Below are 12,688 nucleotides of genomic sequence, written 5' to 3' on the forward strand. Positions count from 1 at the left end.
GGAGCCCAGGACAGCAAGGGTTCTCCTGGAGCGTTGAGTCTGGTCCTCTTACTTCTTCCAGCAGCATTTTTTGAATTCTTCCATCAACTGGCCTTGCTCTCTGGCTTGTCTTGATGAGTTTTGTTCTCTACCTGGAGCCTCCGTTGAGAGACAGTGGATGTTATCACCTGCTGTTAACGCCTGTCTATCAGTTTCTTCTGATTTGGGCTTCAGACCAATCCTTGAATCGAGGGAGAACTTCTGGTCTTGCAGATGGGAGCAGGGTTGGGCTTTCTAGTAGCATTGCTAGTTCTGCATGGTCATTTTAGCTAGGCCTACGGAACGGGCACGAAGAGAAAGCTTTTGCTTTCCAGGCAGTGTCTGAGGGAGGCTCTCCTGCTGGGTTTGGAGATGCAGGCAGCTTCCTTCTGTTCCAGCCAGGTCTTTGCTTAAAGAGTGTCTTGGTAGCCCGTCTTGCCTTCAGTGTGTGTAATATGCTCTCAGAGGTTCCTCTGCTGTGGTTTTGTTTTTAAACTCCAGCAGCTTAGCTGCTGGCAGCTCCTCGGCCTGGAATAGAAGCTGTTTGGATTCAGCTGAATTCTGAGCTCAGCCTCAGGTGGTTGTTAAACCTCCCCTTCGTTCGTTTTTGAGAAGCGTTATTTTCCCTTCCACAGTGTCAATAGATCTGTTGGTATCGGGTCAGATCACCCAGGTGAAACCAGGGGTGTTGGAAGCTGAACTATCAGTCTGAAGCTTTTTTTTTCCCTTTGAATTCTTCAGCAATGTTTGCACCTAACCCGTGCAGTGGCCTTTGCAGATGGGTGCTGAACACCGTGACTTTGGAGCACCTAACCAAATCCACCAGGGGTGCTGGGGTCTTGTGGACTACAGGAAATTTGTAGAGGGATTTATTTTTTTGACTTAGGGGTGATTTGTGCGCTTGCCCAAGAAGAAATACGCAGACAGATGATTCTGATGGGGGCCAAATGCTGAAGTTTTAACACCTAATTTCTTGAATCATCCTGGGACTGTGTCTTAAACACTTGTGTGCTTCGCTCGGAGTCCCACCGTGCCGGTGTGAATTTTGGAATTCCTTTTTCCCTCTTTTGTCTTTCAGCTGTCTGAGACTAAGATCTTCACTGCCTCCAACGTGTCTTCAGTGCCTCTGCCCGCAGAGAATGTGACAATCACAGCTGGACAGAGGTGAGAGCCCGGTTTTGTGGGACAAGTGGCACCCAAGTCTCAGAGCAATTTGCTTTTGGAGATTAAACCTTGCCAACTAGATAAAAATGCAGCAGCTCTGAATGAGCTAATACGTATTTAAGTGTAGAAGTTGAGTTAGAAGGTCTGGATTACAGGATTCTTCTAGGCTCTGCCACTGGTTCTTCAGATTTTGGGGCATTTGCCAGTGCTAAAGGTATGTGTTCCGTGATGTAAACAGAAGGCCGTGCAGGATGTTGCCTAGTCTCTGTCCTTTGGAGGTCGCTAGTGGCAGTTGTGAGTTAAAGTTCTGCAGATTCATTGGATGTTCAAAGTAAAAAGCACAAATCGTGTGGCTGGAGGTAGCATGCTGCTGTAGTAAAGGCAAGGGCTGTGACAGCTCCTGTTCACCTCAGCGGGTTGTCTTCTTTCTTCAACCAGAATCGACCTTGCAGTACTGCTAGGAAAGACTCCCTCTTCCATGGAGAACGAGTCAACAAACCTGGAGTCATCCCAGGCTCCTTCCCTGGCCCAGCCACTGGTGTTCAGCAATTCCAAGCAGAGTGCCATGGCCCAGCCGACCTCCGGTAACTCCTTCTCTCACCACAGCATGGTAAGGAAATGCCGCTCGCTGCCAGCGTGCGGGCTTGTACAAACGTTGGTTTCCCTGCCGCTCTCTGCCTGCATTTGGGCCACGTGGGAAATTCCAGTTCTGAGACCTGTCTGCTTCGTGTGGCAGAGTCTTCCACTTGGGTGATTTGCCACTCTGCTGTAAGCAGAAGCATGCAACCCGTTGCTTACTTAGAAATAAATGGGATCATTCCTGCCCTGCTGCCCTTGCCGGGCTTGCAACTTTTCCTCTTTCCTGCTCAGAGGAAAGGAGAAACTCTTGCAATCCAGAGGCTTGCAAGTTCGTCAGTTAGGGACCTGGAACTGGCTGGGGGTTTGGTGTGGGGTGAAGTGCTAGCACCTCTGCGCTGATGGGTGAAGAGAGGAGGTCTTGAATCTGAATTGGTGTGCGCAGACCTGGGAACATGCTTTGTCATATAACTTCAGCGAAGAAATTGTGCATTAAATGATGAAGTGGTTCTGAGCCCACTTCCTGACCTACCCCAACGGAAAAGCCAAGTTCTAGTGGTGGCTGTCCTGTCTGGTGAAGCCGAGTGCGTGTGTATAATTCAGTATGTTTTTAAAGATCTGTCTGTTAACTGGCTTTGAAAGCCTCCAGGACACTGCACGATGCGGTGGGCTAGGCAATAGATAGTTACCTGGGCTCGAGCGTGATAAAAGCTGTGAGACAAGTGTGAGGCCTCCTTGCCGATGGTGTCTGTGTACCTGGAGCTCAGGGCTGTTAAACCGAGGCACACGGCGAGAAGAAGCAGGGTGCAGAGAGTTCGGGCTTGTGTTAGGAGATGTGCCTGTCCTCTGAGCCAAGTTCCAAGGCAGGGGAGATGCTGACTTTGTTTCACTGTTGAAATTGCAGGTGAGCATGCTGGGGAAAGGGTTCGGAGATGTCGGGGAGGCCAAAGGCAGCAGTACCACGGGTTCTCAGTTCCTGGAGCAGTTCAAGACAGCCCAGGCTCTGGCTCAGCTGGCTGCTCAGCACACCCAGCCTGGCAGCAGCACCACTGCTTCCTCCTGGGACCTGGGATCCACTACGCAGACCTCGTCTCTCGTGCAGTACGGTAAGGAAAAGCAGCTTAGGTCCTCAACGGGGGACGCGTTCTGTGTTCTCCCAGATCCGCAGAAGCGTGCTGCGAACAGCAGGGTGAGGGATTCGGAGGAGGAACAGATGTTCAAACCCTTTGACCAAATGCCCCTCAAGTTCGCAACCAAGCTAACTTTAGCTTGGGGAAATTGAAAGAGCCACAGGTGCAAGTTTGTGTAAGGCATTCCCTGACAAGAGTAAAGTGTAATAGTGCATCTGAGCCTTTCCCCGTTCCCTTTATACGGGGAGCAGGCAAACCACAGCCTGTTGGCTGTTCCAGGCAGCCTCGGGGCCGGGGATCTGGGGTTCCCAAGCCCCTCGCTGCGCAGAACTACTGCTGGGTGTAAAGCTGTGTAACAGGAGATCTGCAAGTAGGTGCTTCCAGCAAACGCTTCCTGAACACAAACACTTGTCAGTCTCGTCTCGCTGCTGACCTGATGCATCTTTTAAAGGAATGTGATTCTGGTGACTGCTAAATGCCAAGAAGTAATTCTGCCTCTGGGCTGGCACAAAGGGGTAAACGCTGGTTAAGAGAGGCTCGTGCTTTTCAGATGAGATGTTGAGCCCTACAGGCCTGAATCTCAGAAATACTGCGGTTGGGTACCAGTGCCGTTTCTTTCCGATCGTGCATTTCATTTCTTGCCGGAGAGATATGGCTGTGGTTCAAATCTAAGCTGAAGAAAAATTGAGCCCTGTCCTAGCTGCAGTCGGTGTTGGCAGCTCCCGATCTTTTCAGACAAGGAGCCACAGAGGAGCGTCGGAGGGAATAGGAGCTGAGTATTAATAGGCTGTGCTCCTGGCTGCTTTCGGCAGAGGAGGGTGGTCCTGAGGCTGGGGGTGCTGCTTGCAGGGTGCCCTGCGTTTGCAGGGGAAGGAGCAGGCAAGGAAACGCAGCAATGTTGGCAGAGAAGGGGAAGGAAACACTGCCAAGCCCGTGCCAGGCAGGCATGCGGTGCCTCCACAAAAGGGACGTTAAAGTCTGGCTTTTTAGGAGGATGGAGGACTTCTGCTGTCCAAGCTTGCTTTGTCCCCTGGAGGTGATGGAATATGTTTTGGGGACAGGGGCTTAAAAGTCGCAGCATGGATGGTGGTGAGAGTGCAAAGTGAGGAGTACGGGTGCTGGGATTCTCTGCGCTCTCATTTTAAGGGGCTCCAGGAGGCGCAGTGTGAAGTGATTTTATTTTTCTTGATAGTGAGAAATGTCAGAACTTGCTTCCGTTTTACGGAAACGCAGCCTAACTCAGCTCTCTGCCCCCAGCAGATCTCAAGAACCCGACGGACTCTTCTGTGCATAGTCCCTTCACCAAGCGTCAGGCCTTCACGTCAACTTCAACCATGATCGAAGTGTTCATGCAGGAGAAGCAGCCCGTGGTGACTGCCTCCACGACCGTGCCGGCACCCCCTTCTTCGCCGCTGCCCAGCAAAACCAATCCCGTTCCCCAAATGTCCCCGGGCTCCTCAGACAACCAGTCCTCCAGTCCCCAGCCAGCACAGCAGAAGCTGAAGCAGCAAAAGAAAAAAGCGTCGTTAACATCCAAGGTGCACAGCGATGGTGGGAAGGAGGCGTTGTGTTGCCGGCTGAGGGAGAGGCTGCTCTTGGCCTTCCTGGGGTTGGCGTTGGCTCTTTGGGGGGCTGGAGGGGGGGCCGATGGAGACAAGTTGCCTTCCTGGGTTGCACAGAGTAATTCAGAGGATGTGAGCCACCGCTGTGCGGTGGGACTGGGGGAGCTGAAGTCATTTTCTGTGCTTATCCCGGGGAGTGACTGAGCATTTCTGTTTTCCCTGCCTTGCAGATTCCTGCACTTGCGGTGGAAATGCCTGGCTCAGCAGATATCTCAGGGCTAAACCTGCAGTTTGGGGCATTACAGTTTGGTTCGGAGCCTGTTCTGGCGGAGTACGAATCGACGCCCACCACGAGCGCCGCCGTTAGCCAGTCCCCGAGCAGCCTGTACACCAGCACCGCCAGGTGAGGACCCCCCTGAGGAAAGGGGGGATTGATCCGAGCAGGGAGCAGCTCGCCCCGTGGGCTGCAGTCACACTGCATGCTAGTAGACCCTTTCTGACCCTGCCCGTGGTCGCAAAGGGGGGACAAGGTATGCAACAGCAAAGCGCAAGTTGCCAGCAGGCTTTCGGGCAGCTCTGTGACCGGTTGGCCTCGGGTGCTTGCACAGAAAGCAGAGGTTTCCTGCTGCAGAAAATTGGTCTGCTGGAAACGCTGGAGGGGAATCCCCAGCCCAGCTCCTCCTCGCTCCTGGTGAGCAGGTTCCGTGTGCTTTCTATGGGTTTTTGCCTGGCACACCGGGACGTGGTGCAGGAGGAGTACCTACAGGTGCTGATGTGTGGCCAAAACAAATTTCTCCCATCTTCTCTTGGGCTGCCACTCGGTATCTGGTCCCTTGAGTGCTGGGACCTGAGTGGTGACAGCTCATGAAATGTCACCCGGAGCAGAGCAGCATGAGGTGAGCCTGCAGCTGGGTGCCAGCACCCTCCTGCAGCGGGGTCAGCTCTTCCCTGGGTCTGCTCCTGCCCTTGGCTGCGTTGTGTGGCTCCTCTGTGCCGGGGCTTGGGGCTCTTTATTTTGAAGACTTGAAACAGCGAGCCTGCAGTCTGTGTCAGCAGCTCGCAGACGGGGCTGATTTGGAGGAAAACGAAACCTTTTTGTTCTTTGTAGTGAATCTTCATCCACAATTTCGTCCAATCAAAGCCAGGAGTCTGGTTACCAGAGCGGCACAATACAGACAGCAACGTTTACCTCCCAGAACAGCGCTCAGGGACCACTGTACGAACAGAGATCCACCCAGACGAGGCGATACCCAAATTCCATCTCCTCCTCGCCCCAGAAAGATCTGACCCAGGCCAAGGTAGGCAAACAGCTTCGCTCATCCTTTCTGCTGGGCAAGTGTGGTACGAAGCCCTGCCTTGGGGGAAGCCAAGTGGTTGAGCGAGCGTGTCTGATCCTCCAGCCTCACCCCGTGGCGTGTGGCCTCCGGTGAGAGCTCTGCTGGCTGGTACCGGCGCCCTCAGTTATGTGACTTACCTGGGGCTGGGCCAGTGGGGTTAGCAGAGGTTAAGTGGATTGCGGGCCATGTTTCGTGTCGCGCATAATTACCCTGCAGCAGAGTGACATTCGGGCTAAGGATTTAGTTTTATCTGCAGGGTTTGATTCTCGCGTGCTGCACAGGTTCAGTAACGTCGATTTTTGGCTAGCTTGCGTTTGGGATGTTGAGGCAGCCTAACTGCCAGCAGCAGAGACACTTCTCGCATGTGTCTCAAATGTGCTTGGGGCTCACGTTGGTGCTGGACTAGCTGAGCTAGGGACTGAACCCAGTGTGGTCTGGTGGCATTTGGTAGCATGCCCTTTTTCATAGCTGAGGAGGGAGTGTGGGCAGGGGTTGACATTAGATCTGCCTCTGGAAATGAGCAGCTGCGATGCCCAATACTCTTTTATTTTTATTTTTTTTCCTCAGAATGGTTTCAGTTCCGTACAACCCACGCCATTACAAACCACACAGGCCGTTGAAGGTGAGTCTGCCAGTGCCGTGGGTGTCCTGGGCATCTTGTAGTGCTGGGATTCTGTGCTTTGGATGAAAAGCTTCACCTGGGCTAATAGGAAGTCCCTCCCGTGCTGGACTAAACGCTGCCACTCACACTGTTTGCTTACCTGGAACTGTTCAGCCTTCTGCTGGTGATTCCATGAAATCCTTGATGAGTCAGCCCTCACATCTTCTCCCTGATGACAATAATTACTCTATGAAAAGCTCCTCACTGGCAGGGCTTGAAGCTCTTTGCAGAGCCATTGGCCCTATGGGGGTACTGGGGCAAAGCGAGACACACAACACAGTGACACTGTCACAAGTGTGGAACTGGTTGGCAGCACTGAGACGCCCAGACCTCCCTGCTCCTCTGGATGAACCTTTGCTGATCCTTGCCACTGAACTGTCCTCTACGAGCTGCCCCTAACCCAGAGCTCTTTGTTCACAGGTGCTACGGGCCCCGCAGTCAAGTCCGATTCCCCCTCTGCTCCCAGTATCGCGCCTCTCAACGACGGGGTGTCTGCGTCGGCCTTGCTGACAACAGCCAGCCAGCACTCAACAGCTCTCAGCAGCTTGAGCCACAGCGAGGAGCTCCCCAGTACAACGACCGCCCAGCTCAGCAGGTGAGCGCGTGGGGTGGATTTCTAGGGAGGCAAAGCATCCAAGTCTGTCTTGTACAGGCTCCATGCAGTGGGGAGGGGGAGATGGGTTGAAATGATTCGTCCCATCCCAAGGCGCCTCCTCGAAGAGGTCTGGGTCCATCTAGAGCTGGTCGGCTGTTGCAGCGGCCCCAACAACAAATTTTAAGTATCCGGAGTTAGATGAGAGCAGTGACTGTGGGGCTGGAGGTCCTTCCACTCAGGAGGCAGACAGGCCCTTTCCTTTAGGGTGGTGCAGGTGCTCTGTCTGGGAAGCCTTGCCAGCTCGAGGCCTGGGCTGGGAGCTGCTGGCTGTGTTGGGATGCACCTTGGGGCAGCTAGGCCTCGTGGGGTTTTTTTGGATGTGATCTGTGTCTCATCAGGGGATGTACTTTTTCACCACATAGCATAGGTGGGGAATGGGATCTGGCCTGGTGCTACAAGTGAAGACTCTTGCACCTCGGCTTGACAGCCTTTCTCCTCTCTCCGCAGTACGTTACCCACCCAGCAGAACAGTCTGTCCTCATCCACGTCCTCTGGGCGAACGTCAACCTCAACTCTTCTGGTGAGTCTGGGTGTGCTCGAGCACTGTGCACTCCTCTATTGCTGTCCAGATGCTGTCTGTGCACCCCTGGCTTAAGGCTTTTGTCCCCCTGCCTGTTTCAGACATAATAGCAGCTTCTCTCAAGCCTGTAGTAGATCTTAAAAATGGCACGGAGTTGCAACGAGATGTCAGAGCAAATTTGTAGCTGCTGGAGTGTCGTCGTTCAAACATTTACTGCTGGAGCTCCTGCAGTAGAGCCCTGTGCTCTTGGCTTCTGCCACAGAATAACTCTCCTCGCTGCAGGCGTGGTGTTCAGTCCTGCTTCTCCCAGCAGCTCGATGCGTTGGGACACAGCAGCGCGAGTGGCTTGGAAGCGTTAGGGGTTGGCTGCCTCAGGACTTTGGTCTCAGGCCAGGTGCAGAGCAGGTTTCTTTGTAGCCTGCAGCAGCTGAGTTCACTGCAGGCTGTCTGGAATGTCTGGGAGCAGGCAGAGCTGCGCGATGTTCTGCACACATCCTGCAGGATTTCTGCAGCCAATTACATCAGCCTGGTTCCCTCACTCTCCTCTCTTCCTTCCCCAGCACACAAGTGTGGAGAGTGAAGCAAGCCTCCATTCTTCTGCTAGCACTTTCTCCACCTCCTCCAGCACGGTATCAGCTGCCCCGCCAGTCGTCAGCGTTTCATCCAGTCTCAGCAGTGTCAGCAGCCTGGGCCTCAGCCTCAGCAGTAACTCCATGGTGACAGCCTCGACTCGCAGCTCCGTTGCAACGACATCAGGTACGTTCCCAGGTACTGCTGAATGAGGGGAGGCACAAAGAAACAGCTTCTGCTGTGTGCTTCACTGTGTGACTCTTCCTTTCTCTTCCTTCTTCAGGAAAAGCCCCTCCCAATCTCCCTCCTGGAGTCCCACCGTTGTTGCCTAACCCATACATCATGGCTCCAGGATTGCTACACGCCTATCCGGTGAGTGGGACGACCACTTCGTGCCACGAGGGCCTTCCTAGTTCAGCCTTCAGCTAGCAGGGAGGGACGGAGTGCAGCAGTGAAACCAAACCTGCCACCAGATGGCCAGGCAGATTTAGCTGGCTCACAGCATGAGCTAAAGCTGGTAACAGCAGCCCAGCAGGGCAGCCTGGGCCAGGAAGTTTGGACCTGCTGCTCCCTAGGTAGTGGCAGAGGAAATCCGTGTACCCTTGTGGGTAAGGGGCTGTAGCTGCTCACCACAGAGCAGATTCTGTCTGTCCATTCTCTGCGGCCTTCCCAGCCTTTGGGGAGCAACAGCCAAAGTCAGAGGCTCATAAAAGTATGGAGCTGCATTAGCAATGTGCTATGACAGAAAACAGAACAAGGGAGACAACTGCCACAGAGGCTAGGGCTATGTCACGGCTTTCTTTTGAAGGTGAAGGCATATTTCAGTGTTGCACTAACTTCTAGAGGAGAATTGTTGAGTGCCTTTGCAGTCTGAGGCAGCGGTGATAGGCATTGGTGCTCTCTTCCTCTGAGCAGCTTGGAGAAACTCTTTGCAGCATCAGTCTTGCAGTAGCGAATGCTGACTGTCCGCAGCTGGTGTAACCTCTGATCTGGCTTTATCCAATGTTCGTCTGAATGTTGAATGTAAAATTAAATTAATCTGTGTCCCTAACATCATCTGCTCTTTTTCTAGCCACAGGTGTATGGATATGATGACTTGCAAATGCTCCAGACGAGATTCCCGTTGGTGAGTACTGAAGGCTGACGTGCACAGACCGCTTCCATGTTCCCTAACAGCTGCCTGTGCTGCATGCCCTGGGTGCACAGCCCCGTCAGGCTGCGAGGAAGAATTGAAGAGCTGGCAGAACGGGGTGCCGAGTGGATGCACCTCTTTGGCACTAGGGAGGAGTTAATCAATTGCTCCTTCGCACTCGGGAACTGATTGCACTAGTTCAGGGAGCAGTGCTGGTGGGGGGCTAGGGACCACGTGCGCTGCTGCAGGCAGAGCTGTGGTGTCCAGCAGTGGAGTGAGGAGCTCCTGTAGATACCTGATACCTCTGAACCTGATTTTTTTATTTAGAAATACGATGTATGTCACTTGGGAAGTGGTGGGGAAAATCCAGGCATTTTAAGGACTGCACACCAGTAGACCTTATCTGGTTCTTCTAATAGCCAGACGAGGGGGACGGTGCATGCAATAAAAACCTGGGGTTGCTGCAGGCTGTCATCAGCCTTGATGTGACTGATTGAACTGCCATACTCCAACACAGCTAGTGGCTGCAGTCTGGAAATCCCCGTTTTCCACATGATGCTGCTTTTCGTATTAGAACAGAGCTTATAAAGCTGCTTCTCCTCTGTTTTTCTCCTTCAGGATTACTACAGCATCCCGTTCCCTACGCCCACCACCCCGCTGACTGGAAGAGATGGCAGCCTGAGCAGCAATCCGTACTCTGGTAGGGGAAAAGGCAGAGCTGGCTGTGTGTCTGCTCAGGTGTTCTTGCCAAACACACGACTGCTGCTTGGTGGTTCCCCGTGCCGTGGTCCACTGGAGCTACGTCAGCCCCAGGCTCCCGCCCTGCCTTTGGTCTGGAGCACTCTTCTCACCAGCTGAATTCTTCCCGTCTTTGGTCATGTGGAGGCGTGTTACCAGGAGGATGGGGATGTGGGAGATGATGGGGCTGTTGGAAAGGGAGTGAGGAAGGGCCGGAAGTACCCGTACGGCATAAAACTGGGGAGCTGCTTTTCAGGCAAGGCAGAGATTAAGCAGTCAGCACTGCTTTGAAGGCACTTGGAGTGAAAATATAAAGAAAATAGGGATGGAATATCTGGAGAGATTTGGTTTCTAAACCGTGCAACAGTCTGAGAGGAAGAAGGGCAATTGGGATCTGTCAGATTTAAACTAAGCGCCCAGCAGGTGGTTGATCTCTCCCTGACCTTGGAAGGTGCTGTTTGTCTGAACTGCTGATTCACTGGGTGAATTAGAGAAAGGAGGCCTGTGAGCAGCAGTTGCTCTGAGCCTCTACATGCTTTGGGAATTGCTGCACTTTGTGAATCGCTCCTTTTCCAGCACGGCTTCTCCCCTGCTTCAGCGGGAGCTTGTTTGTGCAGAAGTGCTTCTGCCTGGCGTGCTGAGGCTGAAATCCCAAGCTCAGAGCGCAGGGCTGCTGCTTGCATAATTTGCCAAGTTAGCATCGATGATAATTAATGTGTGTGGCTACCCTGGCCTTGCCTGTGAGCTGGGGCAGTGCTGAGAAATTCACTGGCTTTACTGTGTGAGCCCTGAATAGGGAGAGTGTTTGCGTGGAGGAGCCAAGCAGGTGCTCCTAAAGAAGGGCAAAGGGAGGCTTCCCCGCTCCCCGCAGCCGAGTCCAGACAGGGGAGAGAGGAAGCGAGGTTTCCGACGACTCCCTGCGGGCTGCTGGCCCTCCGCAGTGACATTTGATTCAGTGCCACCAGGCAAGAAAGAGGGAGGTGTGAGCCCTGCTTGTAAAAAGGGGCCATTCACACATCCTCAGCTGGAAGATATTTGGCTCAGCTCCTCAAAGAGCTGTTTGCTGGGAGGACAGGGCCCCCCGGCTGCCTGGGGCTGCTTCGGGGGGAGCAGTGTTCGGGGTCGCTGTCGATGCACAGAGGGAACTTGGGACGCTCCAGCGCCCCGGCCCTGCTCCTGTGCAGGCGGCCGGCAGCGGGGCTTATGCAGGCTTGGAGGTGGGCTGGTGTCGGGCGTTGCAGCACCTTGGTTCAGCTGCTGTGGGTTTCCTTCCTCTGCTGAAGTTCTGCCTGTCAGTGGAGCAAGGGGTGGGCAAGCAGCGAGCAGCACAGCCTCACTGGTACCTGGCTGGCACGTCACGCTGCGGTCTGAGGGCTTGCCTGCACAGCAGGAGGGGTTGGCCCGTGTCACTGTTAGCCCAGAGGTGACACAGCCTCCTGATGAGCTGCAGTGGGCCAGGATTTGGCATGTCTGTTCCTCACTCTCCTTTCATCTGTGTTCCAGGTGACTTAACAAAATTCGGTCGAGGTGATGCCTCTTCCCCCGCTCCTGCAACGACTCTGGCCCAGCCTCAGCAGAGCCAGACCCAGACTCACCACACCACGCAGCAGACGTTCCTGAACCCAGCGCTGCCTCCTGGCTACAGTTACACCAGTCTGCCGTACTACACAGGGGTACCAGGGCTCCCGAGCACCTTCCAGTACGGGCCCGCCGTGTTCCCTGTGAGTTCCCCGTAGGCAGGGCTTGGCATTTGGGTCAGGAGAACACCTCAGCAGAACTGCTTCTCACTCGTTTCCTCTCCTTTCTTTAGGTTGCTCCTACCTCTTCCAAGCAGCATGGTGTGAATGTCAGCGTCAACGCATCAGCGACCCCTTTCCAGCAGCCCAGCGGCTATGGCTCCCACGGATACAGCGCTGGTAAGAGACCTGGCCGGGCATCGTTTCATCAGCAGAGTCGTTATTGTGGGGCTTGTTCGCAGTCTCCCTGACTGCGTGAGGGCACCGCTGCCTTCACATCAGCAGCATCCAGAAGGGGAAATGGCCTCGGCGCAGCTCACGTGTGGTTTGATTCTCCTGGAGGAGGCCCAGGCTTGTTCGGCATTCAGAGGCCTGGTGTGGGTTTGAGGAGCACAGAGCATTTCATGCCCTCCTCTGAGACTCGCAGCTGCACGGCTGGGCCTTGGCTCACACTGGAGCTGAAGTCACTGAATTGAATTATTTTGCCACGTACATGTGATCGATAAATCAACGGTTACTGCAGATCTGAGCCTGGGAACTTGTTTGACTCCGGTGCTTGGCATGTTTCTAGAGAAGTGTCCTGTCTCGATTCTAAGACGCAAGGTGGCGGTGAACCTGCCGCTTGTCTTGTTTCGCTGGTCAGCGTCTGGCTGATTGTCAAGGGCCTGCTTTTGGATCTGTCTTCCAGCCTCTAGATTCCAGTTGTGCTGCCTTTTTCCACTGCATTAGAACCTTTTAGGACTGAGAACCTTTTAGGACTGTTTTCTCATCACAAAGATACTTCAGCTCTGCGACAGGTCGCCTGAAACAACTTTCTGAGAAAGCAAAACCTGAGTCTTTCAAATCTTCAACGCTTTTTCCATGCCTTAAATGATTGCAGAGGCTTTTC

At 53.8% G+C, this 12,688-nt stretch overlaps 1 protein-coding gene and 1 non-coding gene across 12 annotated transcripts in view; both read left to right on the plus strand.

The window, feature by feature from the left end:
* The window catches only part of UBAP2L (ubiquitin associated protein 2 like), a 29,635-nt gene that overhangs the window by 14,293 nt on the left and 2,654 nt on the right, over window positions 1-12,688 (plus strand). For 9 of the 11 annotated variants that reach the window (XM_066986281.1, XM_066986285.1, XM_066986286.1 and 6 more), the window contains 15 exons: window positions 1,097-1,182; window positions 1,621-1,792; window positions 2,663-2,864; window positions 4,149-4,426; window positions 4,681-4,853; window positions 5,559-5,748; window positions 6,355-6,409; window positions 6,869-7,043; window positions 7,551-7,623; window positions 8,184-8,379; window positions 8,477-8,565; window positions 9,266-9,319; window positions 9,944-10,025; window positions 11,567-11,784; window positions 11,874-11,979. In XM_066986281.1, coding sequence (XP_066842382.1) covers window positions 1,097-1,182; window positions 1,621-1,792; window positions 2,663-2,864; window positions 4,149-4,426; window positions 4,681-4,853; window positions 5,559-5,748; window positions 6,355-6,409; window positions 6,869-7,043; window positions 7,551-7,623; window positions 8,184-8,379; window positions 8,477-8,565; window positions 9,266-9,319; window positions 9,944-10,025; window positions 11,567-11,784; window positions 11,874-11,979 — 2,149 coding nt within the window. The remainder of the gene's footprint in view (window positions 1-1,096; window positions 1,183-1,620; window positions 1,793-2,662; window positions 2,865-4,148; window positions 4,427-4,680; window positions 4,854-5,558; window positions 5,749-6,354; window positions 6,410-6,868; window positions 7,044-7,550; window positions 7,624-8,183; window positions 8,380-8,476; window positions 8,566-9,265; window positions 9,320-9,943; window positions 10,026-11,566; window positions 11,785-11,873; window positions 11,980-12,688) is intronic. The other 2 variants (XM_066986283.1, XM_066986291.1) reach the window with 1 other exon arrangement.
* LOC125180270 (small nucleolar RNA SNORA58) lies at window positions 9,708-9,842 on the plus strand. The gene has a single exon (XR_007158586.1). It is a non-coding gene; the product is annotated as a small nucleolar RNA SNORA58 (small nucleolar RNA).

This window comes from Anser cygnoides, chromosome 33 (genome assembly GCF_040182565.1).
Source record: "Anser cygnoides isolate HZ-2024a breed goose chromosome 33, Taihu_goose_T2T_genome, whole genome shotgun sequence".
In the NCBI taxonomy this organism is placed as follows: Eukaryota; Metazoa; Chordata; class Aves; order Anseriformes; family Anatidae; genus Anser; species Anser cygnoides.